The sequence below is a fragment of the Oryx dammah genome, unplaced genomic scaffold (genome assembly GCF_014754425.2).
Source record: "Oryx dammah isolate SB20612 unplaced genomic scaffold, SCBI_Odam_1.1 HiC_scaffold_24, whole genome shotgun sequence".
In the NCBI taxonomy this organism is placed as follows: domain Eukaryota; kingdom Metazoa; phylum Chordata; class Mammalia; order Artiodactyla; family Bovidae; genus Oryx; species Oryx dammah.
The window spans coordinates 83,771,815-83,792,357 of NW_024070208.1; the positions used below are offsets into that span (position 1 = coordinate 83,771,815).

Below are 20,543 nucleotides of genomic sequence, written 5' to 3' on the forward strand. Positions count from 1 at the left end.
TGAGCCTGGTGAAGCGCTTTTGCGCGGGTTTGCATTTCCACAAGGCCACATTTGCTGAAGGACCTTGGGCAGACCCTGCCTCCATCCTTGCTGGAGGAATTTTAAGGTACATAGGGGAGTACAACATAAATTACAGTTAATCCTTTATGGGTTTTGTTAGTGAACTTTGGTTCTTAGGACATGTTTCTTCAGTGTTGCAGGGTGCGGCCACGCCCTGCTGCGGGTTCGTTACAGGGGAGGGGGAGTAGGGTAGAGGAGAGAGAGGCTTGGTGGGTGTGGCCGTGGACATGTCCAGTGTGTTGGGCACACAGGCCGCCTGGTCACAGAGCAAGCGGTCCTGGGGCAAGGCCGGCACTCAGCGCCGCCTGCAGGCACTGCTCCTGGGCTTCCCTCCGCCCCCTGTGCCTCAGGACACCTGCTGCATTCACTTCTTCCGGACTGATGACCTGCTGCATTTTCAAGCGCTCTGAAAGTTTTCACTTTCACAGATTTCGGAGAGATACCTTTGGAACGCAGGCTGTTCTTTCGGTGCTTGTCAGCCTGATCCCTCCCATAGCCTGAGTCCCGTTCTCAGCCTCGGACTGGCCTCAGGAGGTTCAGCGGCGGCGAATGTGACTCAGTGCTGCAGAGGTTAGCCTCTCTGACACTGGTGTTCAGCACGTGCTTGACAGTCAGAACCTTGCCGGCCCCGTGGGCTGCTTTTGCTGCTCCTCTCCCGCCCCGCTGAGGGTCCGGATGTGCTGTGGACGGAGGGACAGTCTCTGGGCTGTGAACGTAGCTCTGCCAGCGGATGGGGGCACCAGTGTGCTGCCCGTGGGCTGATTCTGTTCCATTTTCTTCTCCCTGTTTCTCTCACCTTTCATTTAGAAATCGACAGTTTCCTCCTGTCTTTATGGTTGGCTGCAGCAGGGGGGTCTGCCCTAGAGTGGGCAGCGCACGTGGCTCCCTGCACAGGCCTCAGCCTGCTGCCCTCTCTTCCGCACCGCCGGCTGCCGCACCTCCCAGGGAGTGGTCCCGGTGGTCCCGGCGCCGGCGGGTCCAGGTGGAGGAGGACCGTCAGAGCCTGTGCCTCAGGATGTCAGCGCTCCGCAGCTGGCAGAGCGCGGTCAGCGTGTGCGGGGCGGGCGCTGGAGTGTTCCCGGCTTCCCCTCCACCACGGCCGTGCCTGCCCACCAGATCTGGGGTCTCCCAGCCTTTTCCTCTCCTTCCCCAGGACCTGAGCAAGAGTCCCAAGACCATGAAGAAGCTGCTGCCCAAACGCAAGCCGGAGAGGAAGCCCTCGGACGAGGAGTTCGCTCTGAGAAAAAGTGAGTGCCTGCGAGGACACACCCGGCTCTTGGTGGAGGGGCCGGTGGGAGGCAGGGCCTCGAAGGCGGAGGCGCGGTCTCGAGGGTGAGGAGGCGGGGCCTTGAGAGTGGGGACGGGGCTTTCCGGAACCGCAGAGGGGAGCCACTGCCCAGCCTCCGGTCTGCTCTCGAGGACGTCCGAGTGGGGCAGCGCAGCCCCCTCAGTGCCGGCCGCATCAGCTGCGCTGGCAGCATCCCCTGTGAGCGTGCCCCCGCTGTGGACGTTGACTCCCAGCGGATCCTGCAGGGAGTTAAACATTGTTCTCACAGAAACCTGTTACACGACTGGTCCAGTTGGTGACATGTAAGTCAGTTTCTCAGTGGCTCCTAAGCCCTCCGTGAAACGCTTACTCTTAGGAGGGAGCACCTGGCCTGCCTTGCATGTGTTTATTTTAATATCATGAGATGCTGTCCGAACATTTTTGGTACGGCTTATAAGTGGCTCAGTCCTCCATTCTAACCATTTTTAAAAAATTAGTTGAGCCTTTAAAAATATATATCGAATATTCTAGAAAATATATAAAAATTTAGAACAATAGCAGAAATTAACCGTACAGCTGTGTGAAGCACGCAGGGTGTGAGGGCTGCCCGGCACCAGCAGTGTCAGACGCTGTTGCTCCGCAGGCTCCGTCCTCCACCAGGTGGCCCCCTGGTGCAGGTGAGGCCAGTCTGGAGGGGCCCCAGCTCAGGCCAAGCTCTGGAGCCATGCCTGTACTCTCTGGGCTACACTCCGTCAATTTCCCGATTAACTCTCTGGTAGGAATCTGTGGGTCAGGGGAGCGCTTGTAAATAGGGTCAAATGGCCTTTCAGGGGCAGCTCCTGTCTTCACCGCCTCCCGTGAGTGGTGCAGGAAGTTCTTTCTGATGGCCTGCATCCACACGGAGAGTCGTGGTTTCTGATTTTCTCAGGCGATATGTGAGGACACCATCCCTAGTTTTAACTTTCACTTCTTTTCTTGGTGACGATGAACATTTTTCTTTCTGTGACTCTTGTGAATTGTCTCTGCTGCTTTTTTCATGTTCAGGATTGGGGGGTACTCTTTTTCCTATGGATTAGTAAGACAATATATATGTGTAAGTATATATACACACACAGACATATAGATACGTGTGTGTGTATATGTGTGTGTGTATAAATATGTGTGTGTGTGTATATATATATATGTTTGGGTATTAGCTCTTTGCCAGATATGTTGTAGATAAAAAATAGAAGTAAACGTTCTTTGGAATATAACTCTTCTGTGAATATCCAGAAATGTTTATCTGGCACCAAGTCCAGGGGAGGGGCCGTCAGCACCACTGGCTGAGTGGCTGGCCTGGCTGTGCTGGTGACTCGGGCGGTGACGGCCGTGTGTCCCTCGCAGGCACGGCTGCGCTGGAGGAGGATGCCCAGATCCTGAAGGTCATCGAGGCTTACTGCACCAGCGCCAAGACGCGGCAGACGCTCAACTCAAGTAAGTGTTGCCAGAGCCCGCTGTCACTCTGCTGGTTCCTTTTGCCTAAAATCACACCCCAAAGGACACGGCTGTGGCCCTGGGCAGGCTCTCGGCGTGACCCCTAGTGAGGGTGCTTCTGCGGCCTGGCCTGCGCCCCTCAGTCGTGAGAAGGGGTCTTGGGCGGTCAGTGATGTGGCCCTGCTGGGAAACCTTGGCGTGAAGGGTGCTGCCAGGTGTGGAAGCCCTGGGGCCTGGAGAGGACGGCTGTGATAGGACACCGCAACGCGCTCTCAGTTCAGTCGGTCAAGCTGCCTAAACCCCTGGTGTGGAAGTGGTTTGAGGAAAGAGTTTCTGAGAATTGTCAAAAACACAAGCCTAGAGTAAGAGTTGTTTTTTGTTTCCGTTTTTTAATAGCAACTAACCCCCCCCCCCACCCCCAGATGGCTGCATCTGGAGGTTCTGCTGTAGACCAGGGAGTTTACTGGGTGAATTTCCTACCTTTCAGTGTACTTGCGGCTTACTTACAGTGTCTTATATGAAAGCATCTTAATTCGGTGTGTGAACAGGAAAAAAGTGGATTCTTTTTTGTCTCCCAAATTCCTGAGCATTTGAGAGTTGGAGTGCAGGGTGGATATAGTCAGGGTGTGGTCTGTTCAGGAGGAAAAGGGGCTGAGCTTCCCCCGCCTCGGACTGGATGTCATTAATTCTGGCGTGAAAACCGGCTTTTATCAGGTCCTGTCTTTCTGGTTCCCTTCTCCTTCTCGACTTTGGTGAACTGCCCGTCACCTCGTCTGTACCACCTGCAGTGTAATGTGGCAGTTCCAAGCCATGTCACGTCTGCTGTAAAAAAAAAATGCTGGAAAGAAAAGGTGGAAAAGGAACTGTTGAGTGCTTTAACTTAGCTTTTGCTCAAGGTGATTGCAGGTGTGAGGCTAGGGCCAGCAGGATTAGCCCTGGGTACAGCTGCAGATGATCTGGAACTTTCTTTCTGGCTCGTAGTTTACACGTCCCGCCCGTGATGTTGGGACGTCTGGTCTGCACCCCGTCTGGTGAGAACGCCTGTCCGTAGTGACCGGTGCCCAGAGCAGGTGAGGAAGAGCAGCATGTGCGTGTGGAGGGAGTCTACAGGTGACGGGGCTGTAATCTGCAAGCGCAGACCGTCGTCCCTGAGGACAGGACGGCTTCCTATTTGAGACTGTATTTTGGGTAATAGGCTATGTGTGCCTGTAGTGTTTTGGGTTTTGAGTTTGAGATTTTTAAAAAGTTACTTGTCTCCACATCAGCTGTGTGAAGTGTGGCTTCAGCTCGGCATCCCAGGTGAACAGGCCTGGTGGCGTGAGCCTTGTGTTTCTGTGTGGGCCTCGTTTCTCCCCCGGGGACGGGGCCCTGGCGTGTGTAGGTCTCGCCACGCCGCCTGTGTGTCCACGTCTGCTGTGCGGGCAGACCACTGGACGTTGGCCAGCACAGTGGGTTTTGTTTTTAATCGATGTTATGGCCCTGAGGCCTGGGACTGGCCTTCATGCAAGGGTGTCAGGGACAGGTGGCTCGGGAGTTGTGTCCCTTGGGCCAGCTGGGTGGTGCGCTGTGGAGCCTGGAAACGGCAGGTGGGGCAGCTCTGTCCCCGTGGAGCAGAGATCGTGGGCGTGCGCGCCCCGCCTTGGCTCCGTTGGGTGCGGCGCGCCTGGGCGCTGGACGCCCGCGTCGCCCACACGGCCTGTGCACTGCCGCTCTCCCAGCCGGGCCCGCCGCTCACGGCTCCCCACGTGTCTGGGAGGGTCAGCATGAGGGCTGACGGCGTCTGGCCAGACGTGTCTTCCTGTGTGACTGCTCCCCTGGATGCGTATGGGTGGCGCTCCTGTGGGTTGGCGCTCCAGGCTAGAGGCCTGTGTGCTCTGCAGGGTGGGGAGCGGGGACGGGGCCCGTCTCACCCCGTCTCCGTCGGAAGTTCTCGCAGTCGTTGCAGTTGCACAAGGTAAGTTTAGACCCCCATCGTTAAGGTGACCTCTAGTCTGGCAGAGAGGCAGCTGAAGAAGTGAGTCAGAAGTCCTTGGGGAGTATTTTACATTCGGTATATGCACGCTAACCACACGAATGACTCTCTTTACAAATAATGTCCTAAATGAGATCATTCGCTAATCGAATGTGTAGCAGAATTGGTTATTTGTCATATGTCTTTAGAATTTTCTTGTGATTGTGGGCTTAATTCGTAAAAGATTTCATAAGTGAGGGCCTAATAGCAGTAAGCTTAAAAAGGAGCAGTTTGGAAATGGTATCGGGATACAGGTTTATCTAAAGAACCACTGATGCAGTTGCGTTCCACGGGCTGTGCTCGTCAGCGAGTCAGTAGGTGGAGCCCAGGCGTAGGTGAGGAGAATCGAGCATTGCTGCCGTGTTCTAACACTCTTTTCTCTCTCCCTTCTCTTCCCGTCACCTTCTGCGTTTGTTTCCTGTTTTGGTTGTGGCTCTTCCTGCCGTCTTCCTGCTCGCCCCTCCGCCTGCCCCTCCTCCCCCGCCCTCCCCCCCTCCCACCCCCCCACCCCCCGTCTTAGCATGGCAAGGCACTGACCTGATGCATAATCACGTCTTGGCTGACGACGACCAGTCAAGTCTAGACTCCCTGGGTCGTCGCAGCAGCCTTTCCCGTGTGGAGCCTTCAGACTTCTCGGAAGACTCTGACTATGACAGTATATGGACAGCCCATAGTTACAGGATGGGTTCTACATCTCGTAAGAGCTGTTGCTCATATATCTCTCACCAGAACTAACGCACTTCTCAGCTTTTCTTAACAATGCTTGTTGTACTGCAGCCTGCTTTTCTTAGATGTTCTCTTGCTGTTTCTTGTCTCTTCTATGTGATGTTCTAACAACGTTGGGGAGCATTTCTGATATTTTCATTGTACTTTGTGGGGCTTACTGGCCATGTGAAGCGTCCACTCAAGCGACTGACTGGCTGTGGAAAGTGGTGGTGTGTCCACGAGCTACACCGAGGGTCCTCTGTCCATGGGCAGCGGTGGTCTTACAGCCCCACGTGACACAATTAGGGTTTTTATTCTCACTGTAGCGACTGTCTTGTTTCGTTTTAGATACAGCTGTATGAACACTTTTGTATTTTATATCGAAGCCACACAGGTTTGTGATCTAAGTGCCAGCGACGTGGAGGAGACTCTGGCCTTCCGTACAGGGACGTAATTGTGTGTGTGTGCGGGACGCGCCAGTCCAGTAGTTGTGGAGAGATGAGAAGAACCGTGCCTCCAGAGCTGAGTCCAGACCGGATGGCCGAGTGCTCGGCTGCCCTGGGTGCCCGGGAGGAGCCTCCGTCAGCGCGGCGGGTGTGAGCTCTGGGCCTGGGCAGGCACGCGAGGGGCACGTCCACACCCCACAGACGGCCAGCTCTGGGCCCCAGCTCCCCGCAGGCCAGACAGCTGCACGTCATCCCCCAGACTTGCGTTAGTTGGAGGAGTTTCTCTTAGAAGGCACTTGGCAAACCGGTGCCCCTGCGGTGCGGGGTGGAGTTCGGCCTCCGAGCGCATAGGTCAGGCTGTGTGCGTACCCAGGAAGTCGCCCGCCCCGACTCCCAGGTCCGAGCCCGCGGTCTGCGGGCACACGTGCTTGTTTCCAGCTGCAGGGACACTCCCTTCACAGCCCCGGCAGAACATCACCCTCACTCTCGGTTGCCATGGCAATGCGAGTCCCCAAAAGTTTACCAAGTTGCCGTGTAACACACTTATGAGAACATCTCACATCTGGGGATGCCCCTACTTCCCTGGGGTTTGTTGTGGGAAGCTTCTCACTGCCCTCCCTTGGACTGGATTCTGCTTCACGAAAAACTGACTGTGCCTCGTGGCACACGCTTGTGGCACCAGTGCACAGACGGTCCACACTGGGCGGGAGGGCGAGACCCCTCCCCCTCACACTCATCTGTGCCCTGGGGACGCCCCAAAGCCAGCCTCAGAAAGCAAGACGCCACGACAGCTGGGGTGGCGTTTCCCCTCCCCGTGGGGCGGCTGTGGCCCTGCATGCTCAGTGTCCGCCTCTGCCGGCGCCAGGCAGGCACGGCTCCAGTCTTACTTGCACTGGGTGGCCGTGAGCCGGCGCCCTGCGCCCCGGGCCCGGGCGGCTGGTCCTGCTGTGCACGGCGCAGGTCCCCGCAGCCCTCCCGGGGTCCCGGCAGGAGCTCTGCTGGAGGGCCAGGGCCACAGGCAGGGTCTCGTTGGGAAAGCCAGGAGTCGCACACGTCCGTCTGTCCCCGAGTGTCTACTGAGCTGCTTATGCCACCTGGAGAGTTCGTATTTTTATATCAGTCAGTGTAAATAAGAAAGTTGAGGAGCACTCTTGTAGAATTAGTCGGAGCCCAGTGGTCACCCGTGGGAGGGGGGATTATATACGTTCTGCCAAGTAGCAGGTGGCTCATATGCTTCATGTCATGCAGTGAACTCAGAGGCGTGTTTCACTTCATGTCACATCAGGTGACGTCACAGCTTTCCAGATTCTCACGGTGCAGGAGTTCTCTCTGCTCAGAGACTGTGAGTGGGTCGGGCCGGGCCTCGGTGCACACGGGTTTTCAGGCCGTGCTGTGTGCGCCTGGGTTTCTCTTGAACGCCAGATGTCATCTCTTGAACGCCAAATGGGTTGTCCTGACACTGATATTCCAAACACCAAAGTTTTCCTATTTCCCGCAATTCCTCTTTGTGCCAATTAAAGCCATTTTGACAATGATTTTCTGTTGATTCTAAGATCACTACAGAATGACCACCTGGCTGGCTGGCTGTCTGGGTTTGTTCTGAAGTCTGGCACCATTTGCCCTTGTGACCTAGCTGGAAGTATCCGTGCCACTGGCTTGAAAGCCGTTCTCACGGGGCTGAGGCGAGGGAGTGCCACGGACAGTGTTTCCACTTTTGCGGAACTTCAGTCGTGCTGAACCAGTACCTGTGTTTCTGCCATTCTGTACTATCTCTGTGCACAGTTAGTATTATAATGAAAGGGGGAAGAATCTGAGCTAGAAGGTAGGTTTAAGCCATTTCCAGGCCCTTGGCCAACGGCTCAAATGGTGTTCCCATTGAATTGATGCTTGCCACAAGTCTATAAGCTATATCACGTGTTTTGCATAAAACTGGCGAAACACGGGGATGTGTATATCATGGTGAAGACCTTGAAAAGATCTGCGTGTTGTGCTTTCAGTCTGTGGGCGGGAGAGCCGTGCTCCGAGGGCGCCTGCCGCTCTGGACCCAGTCGGATGTGCACCTGAATGTTTATTGTACAGTACAGTATGCATGCTCCTGTTTGTGGCTGCATATGGCAACAAAGTGTTTGTTTTATATTCAAAAAAAAGACGTCTGTTATGTACAGTTGAAATAAATTTTGCATTTGCTAGCCTCTGGCTTTTAATATCTGTTACATGGAGGGGGGTTGGGGTTGGGGGAGCAGAATTTGCGGTTTACTGTGATTTGGCTGTTTGGAGCTAGCATCTTCCGCAGGACAGCGGGGCGGTGCTCACCTTGTACCTGCCTTGATGGCAAAGCCTGCACTTTCTTAGGTTAAAAATGTTTAAGATGATGCAAGACGACTCTTCTCATGTTCATGTCAGATTATCTGTTTCCCTCTAATTCTTTTTTAAAGAAATTTTTGCTCACTGGGAGATTTGTCTTCAGAAAGAAGAGTGCTCTCTCTCCTCTCTTTTGGTGGAGTCAGGGGTGTGCATAAATGGAAAGAAGCCCACCCTTCAGTGTTTCCTTTCTGTAGACTAAGGGCTCAGGGTTTAATTTTTATTTGTAGAGTGCGTGTCTAGCCGACCAGGAGAGGCAGAATGGGAGGAACAAAGGCGCCTGTGGCAGGTCTGGGACCAGGCCAGGGTGCAGATGGTGGCTGGGTGGACAGCTTTCTCTGAGGAGGGGCCTTGTGGTTTGGTTTTGTTTTTCCCTAAGAAAAATGAATTGGAACCTTATCACAGCCAGAAATAACAGAGTGGCCTAACGGAGAGATCTTACTAAGTAGAATGTTTTAAACGTTAGCGTCTTGTTTCATGGTGAAAGTCACTTCAGTTTCTGTGAGTTATAAGAAGTCACGTGAACTGTGCTATAAAGGACTCCACCGCTGGCCGGAGAAGCGGACGCTCGCTTCTGAAAGACCCTACCCGGTCTCCAGGGTCTCCAGGCGGCCGGCCCCCAGCCCGGACCCCTGTGCACGGCGCAGCCCCTGGGTTTGGAGCTGCAGGCCATCGGGGGTGCCCCCGGGGGTGGCCTGCCCCCCCCCCCCGCCCCATGACAGTGCCTGGGGCCGAGGCCCTCTGCTTGCTGTCCGGGCAGGCCCTCTGTCCACGAGGCGGAGGTGCTGCACTTGTCCGTGTTCTCAGACTGAGCTCCACGGCCCCCTGGGGACCTGTGACAGACGTAGGGGACAGGTTCTCAGTAGGTCTCCAGCTTCCAGGTCACCCGTCCCAGGGAGTTCACGGGTCCCCAGTGCCTGCTCCGTCCCCAGCTGAGGGCGCAGAGCGACCCCTGCTGGCGGCAGTGTTTGAGTGCTTGTCAGCCTGCGGCGGCTAGGTCTGCCCTGAGGAAAGACCCCTGTACTGAGCCACAGCAAAGCCACGCAGTGCTTGTGTGTGTACTCACAGACACGTGAAGGGTCGTGTGCTGGCTCACACTCCTCAGAACGTTAGCCAGAAAGCTGAAAAATGTTCTTCTTGATGATGGAGGAAGTGTTCGGCGCTCGGATTTAGGGAATGCTGAATTCAGGTTAAATGGGTATTTTTGCTGGAAATCTTAGGCACTGAGAACCTCCAGGAAGCAGGTACAGCTTTCAGCGTTTTCCACAGTGAGGCACTGCAGAGTCCCGGTGGCCTCCTGGAGACACAGAGCTCTGTGTCGAGCACAGAGCTGGGGAGACACGGACCCTGTGTGTGCTGGCGCCTGCGTGAGCACACGCTCCTGTGTCTCAGCCCCACAGAGGAGGCTTTCAAAGTGACAGCCGTCTTTGGAGGCTCTGCTCTGGAATTCTTTTTCCAGCCTAACTAATTCAGAGAAGATTTGCTGTGATGCTTTTCAAAATACTGAACTGATCTTAGAGAAAGCTTGTTAAATCTGCCTACTTTTTAGAGCTTTCTTCTCATAGAAACAGTCGACTTACTTAGAAACTTGGCTGGAGAATATTCTTTTGTTGTTTTGCTGGAAGACTTGCAATTTTTTTTCAGTTGTTTCACAAAAGTATGTTGAAATTAGGCAGCCTGAGGAGTTCTGTGCAGGCTGATGAATAGTCTTCACTTATAAGCCTCCTGGCTCACCAGGCACATCCTCAATGGCGTTTCTCATGTCGGCACGTTTCAGGAATCCAGCCATCGACACTGCCTGTCCGTCACGTAGCCATCACCTGCCTCGCATGCTTTCAGCGTATTTGCCAAAATGAGAACAGTGTCCTTCTTGCACATGTAGCTCTTGGATCAGGCCTCACAGTCACCTCACATCGTGGAGTGTGTGGTTATGATGTCATCTGGTAGAAGACACCTGTCAGAGTGGCCTCTGCAGTGGGTCTTGTTCTCTTTTTGCGGCTGATGGAGTTGAGGCTCTGAGCTTTGGTGTCAGGCCTGAGTGTCCCGAGGCCTGCAGCCCCAGCCCCTGCACAGCCCTGCTCCTCAGAGTGGACACCACTGCCCCCTCCACCGCGCTTCTGTTCTGTGTATCATTTGAAGACTTCATTGCTGCAAACGCGTAACGTAAATAGGTTGCCTAGGCTTCGAAGCTAGAAGATGCAAAAATAATTGAGAAATAAACATAGAATTTAATCTTCCTAAAGCACTTATATGAAAAAAACACGTTCAGCCTGTGGTCTCATTAGCTAGTGCGGGTGAAGAAACATGTTACAGGCTGCCCGTGACTGGTCCACCCTGGTGGCCCTTGGCCTGACTGTGGCACACAGCTTCCAGGGCAGAGCAGGTAACCGTGGGGACCCCCGGGGGTGCCAGGGTCCCAGGTCACCCACCTGCTTCTGTTTACAGGGAAACCAAGTGGAGCCCTTTGCTCCCTGACGTGTGGTCCACACAGCAGAGTCCTTAGGAATACTTGTCTGTTTTCAGGGGAAATGGCACGCTGTCCCTCCTCCCAGCAGGAACATGGCCAACGCTGGCGTTGGTGTCGGGAGTTTGGGGGCCTGGCCCTTCAGATTCTTAATCCGGCGGCCTTTGTGCCTCTCAGTTGTGTTTCCCGTATGCGTTTCCTCCCTAAGCGGTACTTCCGCACGTGGCCCAGACATCCCAGAAGTGTGTGCTGAGAGAGGCCTGGAAGACAGCGGGCTGCAGCCCCGCTTGAGGCCCCTGGAGCCTGTCATCACCGTCAGCAGGACGAAGCCTTTCAGGACGTGTCCCTCCCCGGGCCCAGGGCTTGGAGGACCTGAAAAGCCTGCAGGTTGGTCGCTGTGCCAGGCCGGGTGTGAGCTGGGCGCTGGCCCCGCCCCCCCCCCCCCCCCCCGTGCTCCCCCAGCCTTGGAGCTGTCACTGCAGGACCCGCGTCTTGGTGTGAGCAGGTGTGAGCACAAGTCACTAGTGGAGGGTCGTCTGTGAGCAGCAGCTGACAAGTTCAAGCCTCAGGCAGGGGCTCGTACAGACGTGCTCCAGCAGAGCAGCTCCTTCCGGCCATGGCAGGGCTCTGAGTAGTCCCCGTGGTCATGACACCGATGTCCTAGGACACGTAGACACTGTGCCTCGGCTGGTGTAGGAGACCGTCTGTCCGGACGTTGGCGCTGTGACGTGCTGTGCCTCCCTGGGCTGGGCGGCCTCCCTCTCAGGCCAGATGCTGCGCTTTAGCTCAGCCTCCCTGTCTGTGGGACGGGGCTGGAGCCGGCTTTGCAGACGCCCCGCATGGTGGCCAGCAGAGTCACCCGGCCTGGTGAACCAGACCCTCCTCCCTGTCGCCAGCCGCCCCGGGAATGAAGGGGGCGCTTGGTCCCCGCATCAAGAGCGTCGACAGCCGCCACAAGCCCTGTTCTTTCAGAGGAGGGTGAGCTTGTGGTGAGATGCTGGTGGAACCATTAAGTCCCATCCTGAAAGCGCGTGTTGTACCGAATGCCCCTGCCACGTGAGGATGCCCGGGGCCCTCGTCCAGTGTGACGGACCTTTGGGAAGGCAAACCGAGGGTAAAGCAGAGAAGACGAGGTCGGGTGGGCCGAAGCACCGTCTCTGTGGTTAAAGTGTGTGCACCGAACAGCCAGGTGGATGGTATTGGCAAGAAATCTGCATTTATCCCAGCAACCACCAGCAAGGGCTGCGGCGGGCCGCGTCCTTCCTCGGATGCGTCTGACGTCATTTTCACAACTCGGAATGATGCACGTCAGTGCTGTGTAGCTCTTTAAAAAGGTGGTTTTCTTCCTTGCACCCTTAAATGAGGTTTAATTCTCGTTAATTTCTGAAGACCCTGTTTTGTAGTAATGGTTTCTCTGGCCACTGCCCCGGGTAAGCTTTTGTGCTGGGTCTTGGTTAAATGACATAAATGTCCCTCTAATATTGTAAACAGTGTTTCTCCTTTTGGAAAAATGTTTATATTCCAGGGATTGTAAATACAGTTTTCATAAGAGGATCAGTAATAAACTTTTTCTTAACCATGTGCTGTAACACTTTTAGCTGTTGCTCTGGAGTTAAATGTTTTAAGGACCAGTTCACTGACTTGATAAATATTGGAATATGTCTTCTGTGTGATCTGATGGTTCTTCCTAAGCTTCCTGGAATAAAATGGCACAAAATTTGATTGATTTGAATATCCCCCAGGAGTTGATTATTTCCTCCAAAATGCCCAAGTTGATATGGTCAGAATCTTCAACTTACTACGTGTTGAAAATTTTTTTAAAAGATCCATAATCCAGATTCAGAAACTGAAGCTCAATAAATTGCAAAAAAAAAGGGGGGGGGAGCTAATGTTTCCTTTGCCCTGTCATGCTATGGGCATGAAGGGAGGCTTGGCTTCAGTCTACAGAGGGAGAGGAAGTTGGTAAAGGTTACCCATCCCCATTTTATCTAGAGTATGTATTTCTTAACATACTGGAATTAACACCTGGAGTTTAATATTACTAGTCAAGTAGTGTTGTATAGTTAAGTTCTTTTAGTTCTGCTGTGGTGTTTACCTGTGGGTTTCTTTTTTTTTTTTTAAACGATGGCAGGTTCACGCAAAGAATCTGCTCCGCAAGTTTTGCTTCCAGAGGAAGAGAAAATTATAGTTGAAGAGACTAAAAGTAACGGTCAGACAGTGATAGAAGAAAAGTAAGCTGTGTCTCAGTGTTTTAAAGTGTCTGTGGTGGGGGGGCTTCCTGGCTGAGGTCCACACCCTGTGCGTGGAATCGGGCCTTACTGGAGCTGGGCCGAGGGGGGCGGGTGCGGGGTGAAGTGGGGTGCTCGCGACCCCCGCTCACGGTGCCCCCTCTCTTTCTAGGAGTCTCGTCGACACCGTGTATGCGCTAAAAGATGAAGTCCAAGAGCTACGACAGGTGAGTTGCCATCCGTCTGTAATGGTTTTAACGGGGCCGACGAGGGAACCATGGTGTTAGACCTGAAGCCAGCTGTCCACGAGCACCATGAGGCCGGAACAGGAGCCTCCTCTCGGGGTCTGGATCTCAGCAGCAGATCAGCAGTGGGTCTGTGAGTGTGAGCCGCAGGAGGCGTGTCTTCAGGGCAACTTGTTAAGCGTTCTCTCCACCGCCTGGCGCCAGCAGGGGTTGTTCTCTGTCACCAGGTGCCGAGCGTGGTCCAGGTTCTTGAGAAGACCTGTAAAAAAGCCAGTTAGCCAGGGCTGCCTCGCCGAACAGACTTGTGTGAGCTGCTTGTGTCGGTGGCTCCTGTGTGCGAGACGCAGCTCGCGGCTGGCCTGGGCTGGACGGACGGCAGGGGACCGGCCACGCACCCAGAGCTGCCCCCGTCCGGCTGCCTGCCACTCTGCCCACCCAGGGGCGGTGCTGGCATCGGCCGCAGTGAGGGTGACGGGGCCCGACTCAGCGGCCTCTGTGCCCCCTTCTTGGTGCCGTGGAGACTGTCGCAGGCGTGGGAGACCGGGAGGGACGTGAGCCCTGCCCGTTCCTTTCGGCCACTCCCACGCTGTGCTTCGTAGCTTCTGTGGTTCACAGTCGTGAGTGAGTGCTGGGCCTGCTCCGTTTGTGAGCTGTCCCGGTGCCAGGAGCCGCCCTGCATCTGAGACCCTCAGGGGCCCCGTCAGCCACTCCCTTGGCCGCGGTGCAGGGCGGGCTCCTTCAGCGGGGACCCTTCTCCTTGGGGCGGGGTCCCTTTTGGTGCCAGTGGCGGTTAACCCCCTGCGGTCTGCTTCACCCGCAGGACAACAAGAAGATGAAGAAGTCTCTGGAGGAGGAGCAGAGAGCCCGCAAAGACCTGGAGAAGCTGGTGAGGAAGGTTCTCAAGAACATGAATGACCCTGCTTGGGATGAGACGAACCTCTGAGGGGTGTCCTGGTGCTCCGTTAAGACCGGTTCTGAGACTGAGCCGGAGCCCCACAACCCCTGCCCCTGACGCTCGGGCTGCTGGCGGGGCCGTGCGTGGAGACTGCAGCCGGGCGGCCGTGAGCTCCAGGCCGAGCCCAGACCGCGTCCCCCCAAACCCAGTAGCTCGTCCCGCAGTGAGCACAGTGGCGGCGTCTGGACTCGCGGGCTCCGAGTGAACGCCTGTCAGCGTCCTGTGGACGTTCCCTGGAAATGCCCCGCTCTGAGGGGCTTCCGTCTGGGCTGGCTGCTGGGCCACAGTCCCTTTGCACTCACCTCTCTGCTCCCGCGCCCTGGGGCTCAAGCTCACTGCTCGTGGGGACCGGAGGCTGCAGACCCACAGGTGTCTCTGGGAGTGCCTGCTGTGCTGAGGCTCTCCAGAAACACCGCCCGCAGCGTCTGCCTGCGGGGCCTGTAGACCCGCAGGGGCCCCGTCTACGCCCCCAGGCTCCCGGTTAAGCAGGGTCGCAGTCCGCGTGCAGCACTGGGGCTGAACCCGGGGCCTGGCCTCAGCCCCAAACCTGGGAACCACGTCTGCTGCCCCCGGGCCCCGTGACAGCCCCATGTGAGCACGTGCATGGCAGAGGGTGCCTGGCTGGGGCTGGCCTGGAAACTCGGCCAGGGGCACCGTCCCGTTCTCCCAGAAGGAGCAGCTCCCTGAAGCCTGTAAATAAAGTGTTATTTATTGCACGTCGCTGTAGCCCATGAGGACGCGCTGCTGGGCGCAGGTAGCTTCTGCGCGAGGCCGCTCTGCCCCCACCACCTGCTGTCCCGTTGGGTGCACAGGCAGGCCTTCTGTGCTTGCTGAGGAGGCAGCGTCTGCACTGTTTCTGCACGAATCGAGCAGTAGAACACGCCCGAGACTCCCCAAGAAGTGGGGGGCAAGATTGGGGCCCCCACCCCACGCTGAGTCCAGGTGGCCAGGGCCCATAGGAGGGGCCCTGTCCTCAGGCCCAGAGCAGCGCCCAGGGTCCAACCAGTTCATGGGACCTGCTCCTCCGCCCTGCTCTTCTGAAGAGGTCATTTGTAAAGTGAGATGAACTTGTAGAGGACAAGTGTTGTGTCCTTAAAAGCTCAAACTCCAGCCCCTGGATCAGGGGTGTCTCGGAAATGCCTGCGTGGCGTCAGACGTGACTGTGACCTGCACTCCTCTGTCTGCGTCGGCCGGACGCCCCCGCGCTGGAGCAGCTGCTGGTGTGGGTGCCCGGGTCCTGTCCGCGGCCTCCCCTGCTCCTGGGGAGTTGTGGGGGGGTGCGAGGTGAGGGGAAAGGGTGTCTGGGGCCTTGAAGGCCTTGACCTTGTAACGAGAACTGCCGACTTCTTGTGCTTAGAGTTTTATTTTCTTCGTTAGTGGCAGGGCTGGGAAGATGGCCCTTGGAGTGTTTGATGAGCCCCCTTTTTAACAGGAGGCCCTTTGGTGAGGCATGAGACCTTGTAGTGGGAAATAGCCAATCGCGTGCTGAAGTTTGCTGTCTCGCGCAAATTCTAACTCAGGAACCGCATCCTCGCCTGACTCTCCAGCACTCTGTGGTGGGCGGTGCTGCCCGCACCCTGACGGGGTGCCTGCAGAGCCTGCCTTAACTGCTGACTCGAGCATCGAGGGGCGCACGTGTATTCTCAACCCTCCTCCCGAGGGGTGGCCATTGACATGCTTGTGTGACGCATCCTTCCCGGGTCCCAGGGTTTTTACTGAGCTTTTTAGGGAGCAGAGACAATGCACCTGAGCGGTTCTTCCTGCAGACCTGCCCTGTCGTCAGTGGACTGCCCCCGTGTCTCCGGGGGGCTTTCGAGGAGCTCGGGGTCCCGGGGGATGTCAGGAAGGGGCCGTCTGCCTGTTGGGAGTCGCCTCTGCCTCGCTTTCCACAGACGAGGAGATGGAGCCATGTCCTTGCCCGGGCGGGAGGGGACGCACCGGAGCCGTCGCGGAGATGTGCTCTGCAGCAGGTTGAGCCGTCGTCGCGAACTCCCCACAGGCCCCCGGTGCCTGCGCAGTGTTTCCGTAGGACGCGCAGGGCCCCCTTTCACAGCCGTGCGGGTGCTCCGCGAACACCCCCCTGGTGTCCTGGTCTTGACTACTCACGCTCTGTTGTAATTATTATTAAACTGACTATTTTTCGTATGTTACAAACATGTCACTTTATTGTTTGTGATTTTTTTTTTGGCATATGTGTGTGTTACCTTTATTCTTCTGATTTTTTTTTTTTTTTTTTGTATTTTCAAATTCTGGTGTGAATTTTTGATGCTGGAATATATCACATTTATGTTTAAAATCTAGAGTTTGGGAATATTTGAAGATAAGTTAGAAAACAGAGTTCGAGAGAAGGGCTTCCCAGGTGGCACTGGGGGTAAAGAACCTGCCCGCCCCCGCAGGAGACGTAAGAGATGCAGGTTCCATCCGCGGGTTGGGAAGACCCCCTGGAGGAGGGAATGGCTGCCCACTCCAGTGTTCTTGCCTGGAGAATCCCAGGGACGGAGGAGCCTGGCGGGCTATGGTCCGTGGGGTCACAGAGTCGGATACGACTGAATCGATTTCGCACGCATGAAAAATGAGAACAAGTCTGGGGGAAGGAAACGGGAAGGAAAGACTGCCGTCTGGGGGCCGAAGGCTCTCACCCCAGGAGGTCCAGGTCGACCCCGTGTGGGGCTTGGTGGAGGGCAGACGCCTTTCCCTGGGCCCTGTGGGCCCCTCAGAGTCGCGTGGCAGGAGGAGGGGGCCTCGCCCTTCCCTCCACTCCGGCCTGCTGGTGGAGGCAGGTGTTTGGGAAGCAGTCAGGCCAGGTGGGGGGGCAGCGTTCCCAGGACGTCCGCCCGTCTTCCTCGGAGCTTCTGCCATGGAAGATGGAGCTGACGGCATGGTCAGGGTTGTGGCCCGGGGCTCCGTGTTCAGGACGTGTTCCGTCAGATGGCCCGGGCGCTCCTGTCATCGTCTCTGGGTCAGACCGTAGGGAGGTACGTGGTGGTACATCTGCCCTTCGGAAGGCTTCCCCGAGTGCAGGTGGTGCCAACATGCCTCTGGCTCAGTTTTAAAATTTTTATTTGGCGACACCATGCTGTGTGTGGGCGCTTAGTTCCCTGACCAGGGATTGAACCTGGTTACTGTCCAGCAAAACGGATGACGGCGCTGGTTTCCTGAGGCCGCTGTGGCAGGGGTGGTGAACTGGGTGGGTTCTGATGGCAGAGCCTCATCTCGGGGGTCCCGAGGCCCGAAGTCGGGAGCCCACGTGGCGGCGGCCTGTCCCTCTGGAGGCCCTGGCCCTGGGGGTCCCCTCCCGGGCCCCGTGGTGGCGCGTCCTGGGGCCTCGGGCTCAGCCTCTGTTGCCGTGTGTCCGTTTGTCCACCCTGGGCGCTCCCCCCGTGATTCTGCTTCCTCTCCCTGGAGGGACGCCTGTCACATGGGGTTAGACTTCAAACCGACGGCATCTGCAGAGGCCCAGCTTCACCTAGGGACGTGCACAGGTACTTGGGGGTCAGGACTGGAATGGACTTTCCGGGAGATGCCATTCGACCTGTCCCCCCGGGGATGTGGACCCAGCTCCAGCGCTGGCCTGTCCCCCCGCTGGCCTGGGGCACCTCCCCTCGCAGGGGCCACCTGCGTGTGGCTAGGTTCCCAGCTAACCGCCCTCCCCTCCCTGGCACTGACGGGGGAGGAGCGTCTTCTGTTTGAGAGAAGCCAGGGCGGCTCCCGTGGTTCCCATGGGAAGACCTCTGGGTCCAGGACAGACCGCGTCGTCTTGGCTAAAATCGCATCACAAGGGAAAAGGCTCGGCCACTAACAGGAGATGCCAGCCCAGGCCCCCGTGAGCTCCCCGTGGGCCCTTGCAGGCCAGCCTGGCCGGTCAGCAAAGTGGGCAACAGACCCTGGGCTCCCCGGGCAGAGGGGGGATGGTCCGTCTGCTCTTTTTGGGTCCTGCCAGCACTGGGATGACGTGGGCCCCCTGCCCCACCCGCCTGAGCCAGCACTTTGGCCCTGCCCTGGGGGTCTGTCCTGAGCGCCCTCACCTCCCCGGCCTCCCTGTGTTGACCCAGCCCTCGCACGGCTGCACGTGACCTTCCCCACTGCTTCCCGGGAAGCTGGTCCATCGATGACCGTGAACCCGCTGCAGGGTGGTGTGAAGTCAGTTCCCAGGAGGGTGCCTGGCAGCAACGTGAACTGGGGCGGCTGCTCTGGGGACAGCCTGGCCACTCCTCAGAAGCTGAGCCTAGAGCCACTGCCTGACCCAGGGAGGCCGGGGCCGGGGCTGCGTCCGAGGGAGGTGGGAACCTATGTGCACACAAAACCCGTACGTGGACGTCCACAGTGGTGGTATACGTAGTGGCCAAAGAAGCGGGACAGCCCAGACATCCGTCAGAGGACGGACGGGTCAGCAGAACGTCTGCCATGTGGAGGGCTGTCCTGGAGCCGTGAAGGGGGTTGGTCTGGCACCCGCGCCCCCCGGATGCATCCTGAACGCAGCAGGTGGGAGACACCAGACTGAAGTCTACGTGTTGTGAGATTCCAGGGACAGGACGTGTCCAGAGGCGAATTCGGGCTCAGGGTGGCTTAGAGACCCCTCTGTGCCAGGAGCCAGCGTGAGGAATCCCGCCCGTGGCAATGGTCATGAGGAAGGAAGCCAGACAAAACGCAAAGGCGTGGTCTAGCTTCAGGGGTTCCCCCTGAGTTTTCCTGAGCATGTGCCCCCAAACCAGAGTCGGCCTGATTTTATTGTACTGTGCTTTTCCACTCTTCTGACACTCTCTGGAAAAAGTTAACTTAAGGGTTCAGTCTTCTGCATTTGAATGTTATGTGTCAGCTCAAATCCCCTCTGACGGCTCTCTAACTTGCCTAACAGGTTCCCTGGACTTTTTACAACTTGTGAATTGTTTACAGCCCCTCAACCGTGAGAGGCGCAAAGCTTAAAGCATCTTAAAGATACAGAGCCTTTTCTAGGAGCTAAAAATCATATTGGTGATGGGTTTTCACTGTTGGCTCAATGACTGCTGCCAGGCCTCCATATTTTTTATCTTTCAGGCACCTGAAGGATATTAATCAATGTAATTGGGATATAGAAAAAGGAATATAGTAGTTTTGATGTTAGCAACACTAGACTTTTGAGTTAATTACTTTTCTTTGTTATAAATCACTGTACTCCTTTTACTTGTAAATTGTTGTATCTTTGCTATGTAAGAATGTAACTTTATTTAGTGCTTTCTGAGACTGGCACCAGACTTTGGGAAGAACAACATAAATAAGTCTTCTGGTTGACAAACCCTTATCAGAAAAAAAGGCTATAAAATGCTAATTGGCTCTCTGGCCAGAAGATCACCTAAGACTTGTGTATACAGCTAGGTGTGCAGGGAGAAAGCCTGGGTTTGGTAACAGTCAGGGCTGCTGACACTGCATAACTTTCTATTCTCCTTTGATGTCTATGTACAAAAAAAGGTATAAAAGGCCTTTCTGGACAACAGAGGCCGGGCCAGTCGCTGGACTGGTTTCCCTCGTGTCTCCTCTTGACTCTCTTTTCTGGCTGAATTCCCATCTGGGGCGTGGAGGCTCGCCATGTCTACTTACTTGCCCTGGCTTCTAAGATCCATGCGAGAGGGAGCCCAAGGCGGGGCACCCCCGGCTATTCAAGAGGACGCCTAACGTAGACGGTGCAAGCTCCTTGTCTGAAACTTTATTGGCTCTCCACGTAAACCGAGTTATTCAGCATCTTTTCTCCACTTAATTTTCCTACTACACTATTTCTTCCTAATCTAATCTTATATTTCTAATTAAATGTTTTTCCTCGCCCACGCCGTCCCCGCTTCAAATTACCCTGGATCCACCAGGGCTGGACCCCGGCACCTCTGGGAGGATGGGGGTGCCTGCTCACAGTGCTGGGGGTCTCCCGGGGCTGATGGCGGGCTGTGGACCCTGGATCATACACTCCAGACAGCTGAGCTACACTCAGTGGATGGCAGCGTGACCCCAGGCGCTGCTGGGCAGAGGGGACTGCCTGGCCCCGGGCGCTGCTGGACGCCCGGCCTGACCCTCCGAACCCCTGGATGTGGGCTCATTATGGGGCACCCAGCACGGGACAGTCCCGTGCCTGTGTGTGTATCATCACCTTGCTTTCAGGTGAGGAAACCGGGGTGAGAGAGGCTGGGTCTCGTGGTTGGGGGGCGGGGGAGCAAAGCCTCTTCATCTCCCAGGAGCTGGGGCGAGCTCGGTGCCCCGCCAAGCGCTGGTCAAGGTGGCCCTGCCCCAGAGGCCCTGAGCCGGCCCTGGCCGAGTGACTGCCTGCTCCCCTCCCCAGGGCTCCCCGCTCCTCGTCACATCCGGC

The 20,543-nt window shown here is 56.3% G+C and overlaps 1 protein-coding gene across 2 annotated transcripts in view; it reads left to right on the plus strand.

Annotated features, from left to right (window-relative positions):
- The window catches only part of ARHGEF7 (Rho guanine nucleotide exchange factor 7), a 60,017-nt gene extending 45,072 nt beyond the window's left edge, over positions 1-14,945 (plus strand). Inside the window, exons 16-21 of one of the 2 annotated variants that reach the window (XM_040267460.1) lie at positions 1,214-1,307; positions 2,711-2,800; positions 12,919-13,018; positions 13,188-13,242; positions 14,081-14,259; positions 14,929-14,945. In XM_040267460.1, the coding sequence (XP_040123394.1) occupies positions 1,214-1,307; positions 2,711-2,800; positions 12,919-13,018; positions 13,188-13,242; positions 14,081-14,203 (462 nt within the window). In that variant the 3' untranslated portion in view covers positions 14,204-14,259; positions 14,929-14,945. Of the gene's footprint in view, positions 1-1,213; positions 1,308-2,710; positions 2,801-5,331; positions 8,155-12,918; positions 13,019-13,187; positions 13,243-14,080; positions 14,260-14,928 lie in introns of those variants that run through there. The other variant, XM_040267462.1, reaches the window with a different exon arrangement.
- The last annotated feature ends 5,598 nt before the right edge of the window (positions 14,946-20,543 follow it).